The sequence below is a fragment of the Perna viridis genome, chromosome 10, assembly GCF_037379345.1.
Source record: "Perna viridis isolate PV_CMFRI_1.1 ecotype Kerala chromosome 10, ASM3737934v1, whole genome shotgun sequence".
NCBI lineage: Eukaryota > Metazoa > Mollusca > Bivalvia > Mytilida > Mytilidae > Perna > Perna viridis.
Window position 1 is genome coordinate 35579225 of NC_142454.1, and position 17537 is coordinate 35596761.

At 32.4% G+C, this 17537-nt stretch overlaps 1 protein-coding gene across 3 annotated transcripts; it reads left to right on the forward strand.

Moving 5' to 3' along the window:
• The first annotated feature begins 16 nt into the window (after window positions 1-16).
• LOC148605582 (vacuolar protein sorting-associated protein 37A-like) lies at window positions 17-16419 on the forward strand. 3 transcript variants are annotated; one of them, XM_088550308.1, is made up of 12 exons: window positions 19-201; window positions 794-868; window positions 1951-2065; window positions 2898-2986; window positions 4266-4434; window positions 10418-10453; window positions 11092-11156; window positions 11538-11665; window positions 13454-13512; window positions 14249-14411; window positions 14745-14794; window positions 15417-16419. In XM_088550308.1, exons 1-12 carry the CDS (start codon window positions 95-97, stop codon window positions 15480-15482), a joined length of 1122 nt encoding a protein of 373 aa, XP_088406434.1. In that variant the 5' UTR covers window positions 19-94; the 3' UTR covers window positions 15483-16419. The 3 variants fall into 3 exon arrangements, with proteins under 3 accessions (XP_088406437.1, XP_088406434.1, XP_088406435.1); XM_088550309.1 differs by lacking the exon at window positions 10418-10453; XM_088550311.1 differs by lacking the exons at window positions 14745-14794; window positions 15417-16419 and having other exon boundaries at window positions 17-201; window positions 13454-13567.
• Window positions 16420-17537: the final 1118 nt, after the last annotated feature.

Sequence of the window (17537 nt, forward strand, 5' to 3'; positions counted from 1 at the left end):
CCACCGGAACCCCGTTTTTCGTGACGTAGATCGACTTCCGGGAATAATAAGCACCTGTCAACTTTGTATTAGTTGGAATTACATTTCCCTAAAAATGAATTGGTTGTTAGGAAACAAGTCTAAAAGCTCAACACAATCACAAACTAATCTACAGGCGCACCGTACAAAGCAGATTGATTCTTTGAAAAAAGCAAATCTAAAGTAAGTATGATAGATTCAGCAATGTCAAATCTGTAAATATACTTGTCTTCAATCACATATTGTTGATTATGAGTCATGATTCACCATAATAGGTACATCAGGTCTTCAGGCTGTAATTTAAAAAAAATATTGTGCAGCATTGTATACTTGTAGTAATACGAGACAGGTGAAACCTGAAACGCTGCAGGAAAAAAAATTTGCTCATAGTCATACTACTTTTAACTGTTTGGTCTGACTTTTTACGTCTTTTGTTGTAATGTCATGATATTGCAGAAGTTGGAGAAAATTCACATTACGGTAACTTCAAAAATCTGCTATCTTGCAGAATTTTTTGGGGCTCATAGTATGTCTGATTCTTAATTTTATTTTGACATTTTTGGAATTCTGTACCATTTAGCCACCTTCAGGAGCATACTACATGTAGGTCTGTTCTAAGGGCCAAGTTGGCAGCATGAGTGGTTCACAAGGTCAACACCGCTGTCAATTCAGCATTTAAAAATTATTTTTCTTATTTGGCTGTCTTAATCCCTTATCAACTAAATATTCCATTTGTTTTTGATTAATGATAAATAAATGATGTTTTATTTTCTAGTCCATCAGAGATAATACCAAATACAGAATACAGGGTACCGTTTCTCTGCGGTTCAAACAATTTGACACTTGTTGTGTGAGTATATTTGAGATAAGATTAGAAAATTGTATTTGAAGTTATAGCACAAATGCAAGTATAAGCTCTGTAGAGCTTTTTACCTAAAAAAAAAAAAACAAAACAGCACTTCTAATTTTTGTGCTATATTTATGTAAATTGTACATGTATATACAATATATATAGCTCATAGACAATTAACATACTATACGTTTCATCCTGTTGAGATTGTTTTCTCTTTAATATATTCACCATGTACATTCTCATTATATAGAAAGGGTAGGATTTTGAAGGGTGTCCATGGAAGACTAAGGCTGCTTAGGCAATGGGTAGCACATGCCACATTGTGTTTTAAAGAAATAATAGTAACCCATTTGAGTTCACTAAGTCATGTTTCTTAAAAGTGAATGTTGGTTTATGATTTAATGAAATGGTGAGAATGAAATAAATTACATAGGAAGCACTAGACACTTTAAAATAAACCGAATAAATTCTGTAATCAGTTTATAATTTACATTTATTTGTTTTGCTAGGGAATTTAAAACATACATGTAAACTCTGAGTTATCTACTTTTGAAACAGAAAAATCTTTCTGATAGAAAAGGGAACAGATATGGTGAAACGCAACAAATGCACCATCATTTAACCTTTACAAAAAAGAGTTAATACTTACTGAGATCACCAAAAGGTCTTCAATAATTGTAAACACACCTCCTAGTAAGCCCTGAAGTGCCCTGACAAAAAAGTAATAAAATTTGTGGAAACAGAATGATGACACTTCTTCAAAATAAACTGAAAAGTCAGATACATGTAACAACACAAAGAAAATTGATGACCAAGATCTAACTGTGGACAGGGGTCAGTGGTCAGTAATACATTATGAGGTAGACAGTGAACATTTTCAATAGTTCCTTTTAAAAGTTGTCTAAACATAGCAGCTACATAATGATTTTGTTGACAGTCTGTTTTTTTATATACAATTGTTTAAAAGCCTTATTGGTAAAATGATCAGTCTAAATCCTCTCAGTGAAAATTAATAAGAAATGCACTTTTACTTATTCAAATCTAGGATCTGAATTATTAAAATTTTATTTTATTTTTAGGACATTGCCACCACAGTTCCCACAGGACCCACCAAGTGTAACTGTATCTCCACCAGTAAATCACTCATGGCTTGATTCACAAGGAAGAATAACTGGCTGTCCAAGTCTAAATTCTGTAAGAATAAGTCGTTTATGACCAGGAAATTATAACTTCTGTTCGACAATGTTTGATACAAAAACTCGATTACCAATAGTAATCATTGAAAGCAACCCCTTTTTCAGAGAATTTAAATAACTTCTGTTAACACTGACATTTTTAAATCTTTAGAAACAGGTATTTAAAAGTCTGTAAATATAGTTTTAATTATAACAAAATTTTTTCACAAACTTAAATAGTTGAATTACAATGTCTTTATCATTATTTCTCCTAAAATACATTCATAATGTCCTTTGATTCTTGTGAAAGCCTGGAATATTATGTAATATAATACATGTATGTATAAAATGGAAATATATAAGCATTATACACTATTAGATATTAAAAAAAAGACTTAATGAGGAAATTATTTGGATTTCGATTGCTGTGATTTTTGTAAAGATGTCTATGAAGGAACATAATGAATTTTGATCTCATTAAAGGTTCATTCCAATATTGTTTCAAAACACTTCAAAATTTTTTTCTCAAATTCAATAAATAATTATTTGTATTACTATACAGTAATGAATATTTGCTTGTTTGTTACAATAGGATAATTTTAGAAAATGACTATTCTGTATACATATGTATCCTTGTATTTACACAGTTGCTTAAATCATTTTTTGAAAGGAGCCAATGCATACCTATATTTTCTTTTGCAGTGTATCATATTACACTTACAAGCTCATATAATATAATATCTTCTCAGGACGATACTCACTGATATAAATGCAACAACCCTATTTACATTTCATTAGGCCTGAATATATACAAAATATAGTAATTTTCAATTTCAATGTTTTTGTTTCAGTTTACCATGCACTCTAGTTTAGGCCAGATTATGCAAAGCATAATTGAAGAATTCAGAAGAAATCCACCACCATTATCAAACCAGGGGTTGTAAGTTGTAAAAAAACTCTTAACCTGTAGAATACTGCAGTATAAAGTTCTGATGTTAAAGGTGCTTTATTTGTTATTATTTTAAGTAAAACTTAGCGATAGATTAGTAGGTTCTTACTTAAGTGAAGGGTTTTCTTTCTCTAGTTTGATAAATTTAAGTCTTTTTCACCAGTGGATCATAGCAGAACGAGTGAAAAGACCAAGAATTTCACTAACAAATGAAAGATAACCTGATCTTTGATCTGCAATGAATATAAGTACCTCTTTCTCCTGTAAAAACATATTTATTTTGTTCACTTCCACATGAGTTTGCTACCATTTGTTGAAACATAGTATGTAGTAACATCAAATTTTAACTTGCCTTTGATTTGAATATGTCTATGATGCTGCAACTTTCAAGACATTTCATTGGTAAAGAGAGTAAGTTAAGACAAGTGTGTGACTTTGTCATTGATGGGTGGTCTCCACTCACGAAGGGCCATTTCCTGTAGGATAGGTTTTCTTATTGTTTTATGTTTATGGCATTTTAATTCCTTGAGACATTTTTAAAACAAGTGAAATACATGTATATGACACAACCTCTTGTATATGTATTCATTATTGCTGGCCTTCATATTTGATCCTTATATGAAAATACAAAAAGACCAGTCATAATAAATATTGCAAATGTTGATATGCTGTACACATAATTCAAGGAGTAACCTATCAGCAGTAGCATAAGAACCAAATACTTAACGAATTCAAGGTTCCCCCAAAAAAGTATATACAAAAATTACTCCAAACAAAAAATATTGAAATGGAAAGCCGAGTCCAGCACATAAGATTTACTAAAGTGACTATTTATGTTTGACTTACTAGTATGATGACGTAGAACACTAGTTACATGAAAGTTCTTTAATTGACCATTCTGGTGATTTTATAGTATTTATTTTCAACACTGCAACTGTAAAATAAAATTAAAATGTTTTTTTATAGAAATATTTGAAGTTTGTATACCACTATTATCACAATTTTTTGATCTGACAGTCCCGAAACTTATCTATTATGGTATGGAATGGATTTTAATGAAACTTAACACACAGATATGGCATCATGCAAGGATGTGCATAAAGCAAAGTTAATGATATTAGTAAAGGGAAATATTAAATGTTACAGTTATTCATGCTGTAAATACTGGTATATTTTTGTAACTTTGCTATAAGTATTTCTAGCTGTTTTGTAATACAAAGTGTATTTTATGGAACATGTATAAATGTTTTAAATATTTTTAAATTTTCAGTATCGCCCCTTTACAGTACCCCCCTACACATCAACAGTCAGGAGGGGCACAAGCATTGCCATATCCATCATACAGTGGGTATAGTCCATATACATCACCCAGTCTACCACCACAAACTGTATCTCAACCACCACAGTCCACATCACATGGCAAGCAACAAAATACAAATGTGAGTGTAGCCTATGTATAGATTACATGTATTGTTATTTGTTAGACCCCATGCAATAAAGCTGTGAATGGTATGTTTTTGACGTGTCCTTCTGTCTTTCATTTATCTTATTGTCAGTGCAACTCCTCTTAAATGTCCAAACAGAATTTTATGAAACTTAGTATATAATGTAGACGTAATATGTTGCTGTGCAAATAACAAGGAAATTTTTATCCTCAAATTTTGTGGGAGTTATGCCCTTTTGAATCTAGTTTCCTGGAATGCTCTATTGCAACAGCTTGTCATTACAACTCCTCTTCAATCTTATTAAAACTAGCTCTTGAAATTTGTTAAATACATTCCCGCATTCAGTTGAGACTGAACTAGTTATAATAGATTGAACTCCTTTTTAACTAATTTGGTTTTCCTTTTGTTAAGAACGAGTAGCTTCTTTTTTACTTTGGTGCTTTGCTAAATTATTGTTGGAACAAAGTTTCTATCATATCATACCTGTTATCCTTTGGAACAGTTCATTTGGGAGATTCTCCCCATTGATACTGTCTCAAGTGGCAGACTTTTACATAAAAGCAAATTTTTGGTGTAAAAATTTAATTATTAAGTATTCTTTCACAGAAAGTAAGGTTATTTTAACCAAAAACTTCCTACAACCTATATATTTTTATGTAGGAGATTCTAAATTTTTCATTTATTTGTGGGATCTTACCCCTAATTTGGGAGGTTTAATAGGTATGTCATTTTTTTTTTAAATTCAGTACTCCATATCAAATATATTTTTACTTCTGGGTACATCAATATAATGCTTAGTTATCAGAATTTTCTAATTTGTATTACTATCAAACTTATTATAATTTTTGAAATGTTAAGCTTTGTAGGTTTTTGCTGATGATATTGTAGTCATTCCTCTACCACACCTGTGCTTTTTGGTGGGAGTAAGGGTCCTTTTCTCATGTTTTTACAGGGTCCCGTGACTACACTTCCAAGCCTTTTTTGTCACTTCACTTATTTTAATATAATGTCTTGGTATTTGGGATTTTGCAAAGATCTTGCTGTGTTTGTTAAAATCATAATTTGCATTTAATTATTTGATTTGGTGACCATTAGGCTTTTTTTTTGGCCTAGGCTTTGTATACTAAATTTGTCAGGATGTTTGTCATCAACAGACATCATGTTATGTAAAGCAATTTCATTTCCATGTCTTTAATTAAAATGTATAATCTTTATTAACCAAAGTCATATACAACTATAGGTTACACTATAATACATAAGTGTTAATAATTTTTAGCTGATACTAGTAAGCAGAAGGTATTGTGTAAAATTATAACATGTCAGAACGTAACTTCATAGCACGAAATATAAATTTACCCAAATGCAATAACTCTTTGATATTACAAGAACTCATTAACTGTATAAACTTAAACATTGATGGTTTTTTCCAATAATATGGTTTAATAAAATACGATCTGAAACCCTGATATACTGGACATTTCAATACAAAGTGCATCTCATCCTCGATGTCATCCTTACAAAATTTACATAATCTGTTTTGTCTAGGCACTGCAGAAAACCGACCACTCTCAACAGCCAGATTATGGCTACTAAGCCTTAATTGTGTAATACATTTCTTATATACATCTGGTAATGGTTTAGAAAGATAAAATTGCAGACAAAAATTGTGAACAATATATTGATAATTAGAACATTTACTTGAAGTACTTAAAAAACTGTCAAAATACTGCTTTTGACAATCATATAATCTTTGATCAAAAATAGAAAGTCATTACAGATTTTGTTATCTGTGAAAAAATTTTGGTTACACCAGATATCACCAAGACCAATACTGTAGAGTTATTGCTTGGATGTTCCAATAGCTCATCATATAGGAATGTGTAACAAATCTTCAAAATGCAGTTTGTGGTACACAATAGCTTAAACCAGTACTTGAAAATTCTACATTTTCTAGTGTATAATAAAGGCTGTCTCTCCAACTCATAGTATACCATTACATTATTCGTAGAACCTTTCACTTTCAAAACATTTTTACAATAGTTTAAATGAATTCGCTCTATAGCAGGTGCCTTATGTGCACCCCATATTTCACAACCATAGGATAGTACACTGTTAAAATAGGTGTCAAAAAGTGATAACCAAGTTACATAGTTCAAAAACATATCCTTAGTGTTTCGTCGTAAGGCGAAAACAGACTTTCTGCCCTGCTCTGAAAGTTTCTGCTGTAACAAATTGTATTTACCAGTGTAATATAAAGTACTCCTAAATAACTAAACCTGTCTACAATTTCTAATTCCTGGTTATCAAAATACCATTTCTCATTTTCATAAATAACGCCACCAGTTCTAAACACTACAATCTTGGTTTTTTGCTATATTTACACTTAATGACCATTTGGAGGTGTACAAATGTAATGTATCAAGTAGCTTTTGAAGACCCATATGGTGTCTGAGAAAATTACCATATCATCTGCATACATGAGCAAAAATAAATTAAGTTCTTTAACCTCAATTGGAATGGAGTCATTGTTTATAAAAGCCGTCTCACAATCGTTCACATATAAAGAAAAAAGTATAGGTTATAATACTTCCCCTTGCATTAATCCAATTTCATTTTTGAAATACTCAGAATTAAAACCATCAACACTGACACAAGTTCTAACGTTTGAATACATTGATTTAATCACTGAAAGAAGTTTACCTTGAATACCAGTGTTAGATAACTTGTACCACAGCATATAGCGTTGGACCGTGTCAAACGCCTTAGTATAGTCTACAAAACAACAGTATAAACGTGTTTTAGCTGACAAAGATTTAAAAACTAATGAGGTCAAGGCGAAAATAGCATCAATTGTTCCAAGACCTGGACGAAAGCCGAACTGGGCGTCCGTTATTATATCGAACGTTTCTGACCACTCTATCAACCGCTGATTCAGAACAGATGTAAACAGTTTCCCGAAATTGCTGACTAAACTAATCCCACGATAATTATTTGGATCGCTTATGTCCCCCTTCTTAAAGACTGGTATGAGGATAGCTTTTGCCCAGTCGTTTGGGAAAAGTCCTGAACGTAGAATTCCGTTAAAAACGGTGATTAATAATGGCATAAAAACTTCCTTGTATTCAATGAAGTACTCTTTGAGTATACAGTCAGGACCGTGACTTTTATCGTGTTTCAGATTTCGTATCGCCTTTATAATTTCGCTTTCAGTTATATCCCTATCAAGTTCTTCATAAATACATTCATTGTCTGTATTTGAAGTATAACTGTCATCACCTGTAGCATTTCCATCGGTCGAACACAAGTTTTTGAAATGGTCATAAAAAGTATGTAATGGCAATGATTGTTTATGTGACGATTTCTTCCTAAATTTACTGTAAAACAGCTTGGGATTAGTTAATCGCATCATGTCTAACATGTTCCCTTCGTTTCGTATATTTTCCCGTTTCAGACGCATGTCTAAAGTTTTATATTCCTTTTTAGAGTGAATTAACTTTCGATGATTAACCTCTGTTTTTGGCTCTATTAAAAATGTTCAAAGAGTTAATATAAAGATGATACAACTCTCTACAACGGTCCGTAAATCAAGGTTTATCAAATTCACGTCCGTTAATTTGTCGATTCGGCTTTCGAGTTCTAGTGCTCTTTTTGAAAAACGGCGATATAATGTCATTTAACACACTGGTAAAGTCGGCCAACGAGTTGTCAAGCGATACCTGACTGTCAAAATTAATACGTTCATGATATAACTGAATCCTGTCCGAATTCAATCGCAAACGCTCGGCACATTGTTGTTTGTAATTGTCATTCCATTTGAATTTATCTTGTTGTTCGTACTCGACACCCTCACGATCTTGCAAGTCATTATCACTATTATTGTCCATATTACGAAGTGTTTGAATCTGGATATGTAGGAATGCGTGGTCAGAAAAAGTTAAGTTAGAAACAATGAATTGACGGACCGTCGGAAATAATGACATAGGTAAGATTAGGTAGTCTATTACACTCATTCCGTTTGCGCCACAATATGTAAAATCATTCGCATACCCATTTATATGTCTACCATTCAGGATTCGCAAGTTTGTAACTTTACACAGTGACAAAAGTTTTGAACCATAACAGTTCGTATTTAAATCAGGGTTTCTTCTTCCAACAAGTTCTGTGTCTTGTACGTAATTGAATATGTCACTCAGTCGGTTTCTTACTGTATGATGAACACTATCATTACGAACGAAGTCATCTAATACCCCAGTTCGACTATTCGTATCACCAACAATCATCACTTCACCAAGCGGTGTATAAAATTCAATACTATTTTCTAATTCATCAAACACATCACAATTATACTGTTTATAATAATTCGACCTAGCTGGTGGGATATACACACAGGCAATATACACGTCTTTGTCTTTTCTAATTATACCTTTCTTAATCTTTAACCATACTATGGTATCAAAAATACAATTTTCTGAGGTTACAAAATTTACAAAACACTCTTTAATCAAAATTACTATACCACCTCCTTGAACAGATTTAGACTTTAGTCTAGGATACAAAAAACATTTATAACCAGGAATTTCTATAGACAGCTCTCTATCTATCCAACATTCAGTCAAAAATACAATGTCATAAGTACAAATAAGATTTAAAAAGGACTTGTTATCTAGTTTATTTGACAAACTGCCATTCACATTCCAAGCTAAAAGTCTTAGATCATTAGAACTTCTATAAACACATCACCCTCTACGCTTTCCTAAAAGTCACCATTGTCAATCTGTTTTACGTTGGTCTGCTCAGTTTCGGAGTTCATGAAAATATTTACACCGCCACTTTGTTCCTCACCATTTTGGTTCTTTTTCGGGGGTTCCTTCGGTTTAATATTTGCCATGAGCTGCTGATAGTTAAGTGGATCTATTATCTCATATACCATCACCGCCTTTGCTCCTTTACTGCGGGCCTCTTTTTGAATTGTTTACGTGTAGCAAGAACATCTTGAGGATACTGTTCGCTAAGACCGAACGGCGATGCTTTCAGTTTATAAGCGGAATGCTTGACCAGTTCACGCTGTTTGAAATTTTCAAATGACGCAACAATCGATCTTGCTTTTGACTTGCTGTTCATACGACGTACACTTTTGAATCTAACATCTTCCTTTACTTTCATTTCATCGCGCACGAAACCTTTCAGGAGTTGATTAACCTTCTCGTTGAGTCGGTCTACAATACCATAAAATATCAAATTGTTTTTAGTCGACTCATATTGCAGTTCCGACACGGCCGATTTTAACTCGCTATTTTGTTTATGCACATCCTCAAGCTCTTTCTTTAACTTCGACCCCTTCCCTGGACTCACGTCCCCCCAGATGACACTGTTATCCACAAACTATCCTTTCCACGTTTAACTCATCGACTTTTGTAGATAGCTCATCACACATGTTTTGAATATCAGAAACTTGATTATCAAGTTTCCCAACTCTTGATTCTGATATTTCAATACGGGAGAACAACTGGTCAACAGACTCGCATAGTCCGTCAAGTTTATCTAGTTTTTTGTCCATATCTTCGAGTTTTCCTAGCCTGGAATCAATTGATGTCATCCGATTCATAATTTGAGTTAATATGTTGTTATCAGTACCAGGTGTTGCGGGTGCGGGCTGCCATGACGGTGGCATGAACTGGTTGAAATGCGCCGGTGGGGGAGCAGGATAAGGAGGGTTATAAGGATACGGATACATATTTGGAGTGCTCTGTTGTTGTTGAATTTGCTTCGGCTTAGCTGGAGTTTTCTTCGAGGACATAATTTCAATATCACTTTGATCGCTATCGACACAATGTTTGCTATGCTTTTTGCTACTTTTCTTATAAGGTTGTTTCGATGGTGAATCAAAAGTAGAATCTGCTTCAATAAGTTTTCGCTTTGCTTTAGACTTTTTTCTCGCCATCCGCAATACACTAATTATAAACTATAAATACTTTAGGTTATAATCACGACGGCGTTAAATGACCCTGTCGAGGTGAGTTCGTCTTAAGAGTTAGAAAGTTAATCTATTAATCACCGTTACCTCCGGTAAAGTCCAAAGTCCAAACCCGTAACTGGTGGTGAAACCTGTTGGCTGTTAATATACTGATTTTACCGTTATGAAAGTGAGTTTTAATCGGTGGTGGAATGTTTACGTTTTTGATTGTCGATTATTAAAAAAAATATAGTTTTTGATTGTCGATTATTAAAAAAAATATATAACTCACTTTTTTTCGAAAGTTTAGTAATGTCCTATAAGTCTGTGAATACTTTTATTTAAGATGGTCGATAACTGGCTTTTGAACGTTGTACCATCTCAAAGAAGATCTATCATCCCCTACTGCCGGTCAGTTTTACCAGATATATTGAGGTTGGTTTAAGGCTGATAATACTGATGGTTGGAGGTCGTTTTATGATAGGAATAGATCAGTTATAAACTAAATGGATACATTTTAAGTAGAAATTCCATCTCCGAAAAAATAAACAGCCGCCATTTTAATTTCACTCACTCTCCCTGAAATGTGTTGATAATATTAGAAAAACTTATTACCAACAACCATAAAAAAATTGTGATTGAAGCTAATCCAAGGTTACCATGGGTTTTGATCATTCGATTTTTTGGTTCTCTTTAAGGTACCAGATGATGATGTAAGAATACCAGAAGTTTTTACAGCATTCCCTGAATTAAAAAGTAAAAGGTATGAATAACACAGACTAGTAATCAAAACTTTTTCTATATCATTCTGTTCCTATACTAATTTTTGTACTACAACAAAAAGTTAAGTTGTTTCTTGTAAAGTTGTAAGGAGATATTGTTGTTATCTCTAGACACTTTGATATGAGTTGATGGCTCTTGTTAGAATTTTACAACAGTTTCACACCATAAATGGAAGGTTGGTAAAGATTTTTGGGGTTAAGGCCCCGACCATTGTGGAATTATCTGTATCAGTGTTTTATACATCCTCTTTGAGTGGTGGTATATAGTGATAGGAGTGTCGTTCCTTCCTCCCGCCCATGCTACTGTAGGCATTACTAAATCTTCTTCCAAATGATAAAAAAACTGTTTGATATATTTCCAGTTTGACAGAATTAAATGAATTGTTAAATGAAGAAGAAAAAATTCTGGAGATGATACAGAAAATGTCTGAAGTCACCAAGATGAAAGAAGACAGAGAAAAGTTATCAAGTGAATGTATAGAATTGGCCAGTGAGTACATGGTGTACAAGTTTATTCTACTAAGTTTCTGGTCCATTGGATTGCCAGGGTTTATCATTCAACAATGTAAAAACTATATATTGTGTGATCACCAATCTCTGTAATAACAATTGAAATAAAATGTCTGTTTTGACTGTGTACCATGCAATAAGGGTACATCAGTTATAGATAAATACACATGGTTAGACATAGTATCCTATGTATTCATCACATACCAGCACTTTAAAAAATAGGTAGAATAAACTTAAATGGGAAAAAATGAAAATAACAAATTTATTAGTATCATAAATGAAAAAATGGTTGGCAGTGACTGCAGGCTGTCCAGTGGCCCTAAAATTTCTAAAATTCCTATTTTGTTTTTTCAGTTTTGCTAAAATTTATTTGAAGTTCAAAGGGAATACTTGAAAAGGCCCTTAGTTTTCATATGAATTCTTAAATTTTCATGTTACTTCACTACTGTTTTAGGAGTTTCAAAAATTATCCGTGCAGTTTTTGTTTAAATGACTGCTTGTTTTGTAATTAAGAGAGTGCATCCTTATTGTTAATAAATGTTTTCATTGCAGGAAACCAGATGTTCTTCCATTGGGAATTAAAAAAAAAACATGAAAGAGATATCGAAAATTTTATCAGTGTTAATTACTTTTATGGTGTATAATTCCTAATTTTGTTCCTTCATTAGTCCTAAATTTTCTTATTTTTCACCAAAAAAGTGCTAGACAGCCTGCTGACTGACCAAGTAGAAGACATGCTCTAAAGGCCTCCAGCTTTTTTCAATAATTATATCACCACTCCAAAGGATAGGGGGGTAAACCATTTTACCCTTATCAGTGTTTCCATGTGTCCATGTTTCCTCAACACTTTTTTCTGTCACAGTTTTCACAGCAATTACTCATCACAACGGCTTGAAATTTTAACACATTCTTCCTTTAGGTATACCATATGGTATTGGGATACATTTTCAGAAAAATTTGTACAACTTCCTGTTTACTGAGGACTTTATTTTTGAAATATTTTGAAAGTTGAAATTTTCCTCACATTTTTCTCAGTAATTACTCATTAAAGCAGCTTGAAATATTAACACATTCTTCCTGTGTAGTTTTTGACTTTATATTTTTGCTAGTTAAATTCTTGTCACACTTTTCTCAGCAACTACATATCTCAGCAGCTTGAAATTTTAACACTTTTGTTCTGTATGTATTCCCGACTTGTTGACCAACATTTTGTCAACATTTATCTCCCTTTGGAGCAAGTATCTATTCGGAACACTTAAGGTTTTCCATCCGATATCGACTATACTTTACAAAAATCTCGAAAGTCAAAAGGGAATTTCTTGTCCTACTGACCCTGCCATAAATTTTCTTTACCCGGGATACAATTGAAATACCCTGTAAATTTTAGAAACACTGTTGTGTTTGTCTGCTGGGGATTCCATTTTCATTCCAGTTACCTCTTTTTCTGCACCCGAATCCGAACATTGATTAGAGTGACTTCGAAATTATACCTGCTCTTAGGGGAGGTAACTATGCAAAAACAGGATAAATTATGGCTGTATCCCGAGCTCCGCAAGTAGGGAACACCATACAGTTGGATCTTTTTTTGGAAAAATTTGACAACGGCTTCCTGTAAATCAAGGACTTTGCTTATGTCCAAATATTGTAATTGACAACAGGGGTATCACTAGTGATCCATCGCTCACATATTTCTTGTTATTTAATAAAGTATTTACTGGATGTATCTGCATAAAATGTAATGTTTTTATGTTTTTTGTTGTTTTTTCAGAAGAGAATCTATCAATTAAACCTAAAATACAACAGATGAGACAGTGGGTTGGAGAGAAAGTAAGTTCCGGATCTCTCCATGTATACATAGTATTATATTTGGTATTGGATAAAGGTATAAAACAAAGAAGTAATATGTAATTATAAAGCAATCACATTCACAAAGGAATGGAAATACTTCTTACAATAATAAATGTTTGATTAAAGATAATTTGATTTGAGTATGATAACTAAATACACAAGTCATGTATACTGATATATGTTTGTTGGTTATAATGAAAAGATAAGTGAGAGTGCTTTATATTGTGTTTGCTTGGCTTATTGCAGATCAATGACATGTATTTGAAAAAAATCTAGGGAAGATTTCTATATATATTGCTATATACATTTTTGGTTGGGTTACGCTTGTGCAAATTGGCAGCCTCTTTATATTTGGTATCAGACATATATGGTGGGATCTGATTTCAGGTCTGTTAGACTTCTACTTCTTGTTTAACAAAATTCCAATATTTCTGTATTTGACCCATTTTTGCTTGTGTTTTTTGTAGAGATATTGGCGGCCAATGATACATAATTTTTTTGTTTTTTGTTTTTGGTAGAGTAAGTTATTTGAGAGATATTGCAACCAATGATTGCTATATACAATTTCCCTGTTTTTTGTAAGAGCTGTTATTTGAGAGAGATTGGCAGCCAATTTTGCTACATACATTTTGCATTTTTTTTGTAGAAGCAGTTATTTGATGAGAGAGATTGGCAGCTTATTATTGTTATATACATTTGCTTGTGTTTTTTGTAGAATCAGTTATTTGAGAGGTCAAGAGAAGAATTTGAGAGAGATCAGGAGCGACTGATGTCTTTATCAGATACATTCCATCCAACAAACATACAGACAAATCTAAAGGTAGCATTGATGGAGGCTGAAGAGGAGTCAGAAAAGGTTGTGGAGGAATTTCTAAGCAGTGAGTGATGTTTTTTTTTTATTTGTTTCTGTTAAGAAAAGTCACAGAACTTTGACCAAATATCATCAGATCTGAAACTTTCTATGGGTGTCCTTCTTTACTTTTGTAAGAATTGTTTATTGAAACTTTTAAATAAATTGATGTAAGGTTTTGTCCATTAAAAACCTATTTTTATTGTTACTTTGAGCAATGGATACCTGCTTTATTTAATTTGTTATGTTACCTTCTTGTTTTGCAGGATTCTTCTCTTTTGTTTTTTTTATTTTAAAATCATGTAAGTTAAAAATTGCAGATAAGAATAGATGCCCTGTTATATTTCTATATCCATTTCAGAAAAAATGGATTTAGACGAATTTACCAAAAGATTTTTACAGCTACGAATGGTAAGTATTCATATGTTTGACATAATAATCATATCTTGTGCATATATTTATGAGATAATAATCATGTCCTGTCCATGTTTACCATGATAACCATGTCCTGTCCATATGTTTTACATGATAGAAACTAAAATACCACTGATTATAATATTGCAAAATCTGGTATGCTTAATTGTGTTTCAAGGAGTAAACTGTCATCAGCAGCATTAGAACCAGATACAAAGGAAGAACTTAATCCAAAATTAAATTATATACAGGAAGTACTGAAAAGTCAAAATCATAAATATTGAAATAGGAAGTCAAACTTAGTACAGTACAGTTCAACCAATTGTGAAACAGGGAATGATTCCTCAGTGTTATAAGGTTTTGAATAATATGATACTAAAACATATTAGTAAATAGTCAACTGATACAGGTCAGACTACTGGCCAGGTGAATACCATCAGGAATCTTCAGTTAATCAGCAGTAGCATCAACCCAGTGGGTGCTAAATACAAAAATACCACTCATATAAAATTGTGAATTATGATATGTTGTACACATGTGGAAAGTAGTAAGCTTTGCTAATAAGTTAGAAAATCACTTTGGTTGACAAATGTTTATAAATCTATGGTATACTTTACAGCAATCCCACTGTAGGAGAGCAAAGGAAGAGAAGTTAAACCAGTTGATTCTTCATAACAGATTTTAACATACTTTAGATGACATTATCTTTTACAATGTTGTGATAAAAAACAATTTATGTGGCCAAACTATACTTGTTCTTCTTATGTTTGAACTTGCATGAAAATATTTTAACTGCATTCTACAGACAAAAATCTAAATTCTTCTCCATTATGTTCTTTTTATGGTAGTTTTCATTTCTAGAACTTTTTGCACATTCCTAAAATCAGATTTAGTTAGCTGTATAGCTTTCCAAGTACCCAGTATCCAAATTACCAAACATTAATTCAGCATAGCCTTTTATTTGCAGTTAGCCTCATATCTTATACATGACATGTTATATACATATAGACGTAATGTAAATACAGAAATTGTTGTAATGTCTTTCTTTATTGTGTGATATTTTGGGCTGTGAAAGTGTTGATAAAAAATTCAAACAAACAAACTAAAGAAACAGAAATTCCTTGATTATGTCAACTACGTTCAGTGTAAATGAGAAGATAACAAATGTTATTAAAATTTGATATTTATATAGTCTTCAGATATTCAAATTTATTTTTGATTTTATTTAATGTGCTTTCATGTTTTCATATTTTTTTTTCAAGTGTACAGTTTTATTTAAATTACTTCATTTAAAGATTGACTTATTCAATGAACGTCATGAATAAAATTATATAGAACAAAAGAATATATACTGTATTTACAAAGGTTTTTGTGTTTCAGTGATCATATACTGTACCGGTAAAACAGAATTTTAATTATGGCATATGATTCATTCATATCCCATTATATTTTTTTAAAATCAGGAATATGTTTGTTTTACTTGGTTTAAATAAACAGAAGTCATATTAATTAATGTAAATCAATTTTTGGGGGGATTTTGTTGTCGTCTTTTTATTTCTTTGTATGGAACATTTATGACAATTATTGACTATACTAAAGTTACCAATAAAAAGTTAAAACAAGTATGTCTTCTGCTCATAAGTCAAAGCCTTCTCACTGGGAAATGATATGATGATGGTGATGATGATGACAGGATGATACTTTTATACAACCAACAAGAAATTTTGCGGTTGTATAAAACAAGATTTTTGGAAAACTGTAAACATATAATTTTCGCTCTTTCCGTAATGGACCTAAAAGCATGAAAAATAGTACCCTATAAATCAATTTTTAACACTATATAACTGTAAAATAAATCATTTTTTGGAACTGTGAAAATTGATACCTGCAAATATATTTATTCACTTGACAGAATCTGAGAAAATTAGCAACCGTGAAAATTAATACATTTACAGTACTGGGATTACATAGTTTCTTACTGGCTGCAAAATGAAAATAAAAGGAGGGAAACTGTGACAAAAAAGATAATGGGTACTGGTACATGTTCTATTGAAAAAATCATTCAGTAGGACCAAACAAAAACTTGATCAGTAACCTATCACAACAGACTCTAATCCAAATTAGATATTGCCCCAAGTGGGACTTATAACCCCCACAGTTTGTTGAACCCAGTACATTTGAGGACCAATATGGACTAACGATTCATAATGGACCCAATTTTCATAGGGAGCACTTTTGACACAATTGTGCTGCCATTTCTTAAACACCCAACTCCAAACTTCAATCATTACTATTTTTTTTGACAACACAATGACAGAATATAAATGCAAATTTACTTTAAACATAGATTCCTGACAATTTGCACATCCCAATATGGTTAATTAACATCCCATTAAGTTTCATAACAATTCTGCAAGTTGTTGAGGATGAGTTGGGAACAGCACATCAGACCAAGTTTTGCTGAAAAAACTTAAGTCCAACATCCATTATATCTACAATTTTTGCCAAAATATAAACCCCTGACAATATGGTAACCACACAGGCCGTTGAGTTCATATCAATCCTACAAGTCACTGAAGAGTAGTTGCAGACAACGCATCAGACACAAGTTTGGCCGAAAAATGCCTTAGTTCCAACAGCAGTCACTTCTACAATTTTTGCCCAAAACATAAATTCCTGACAATATTACAAATCCTAATATGATACTGTTACACCCTATTAGGTTGCAAACAACGCATGA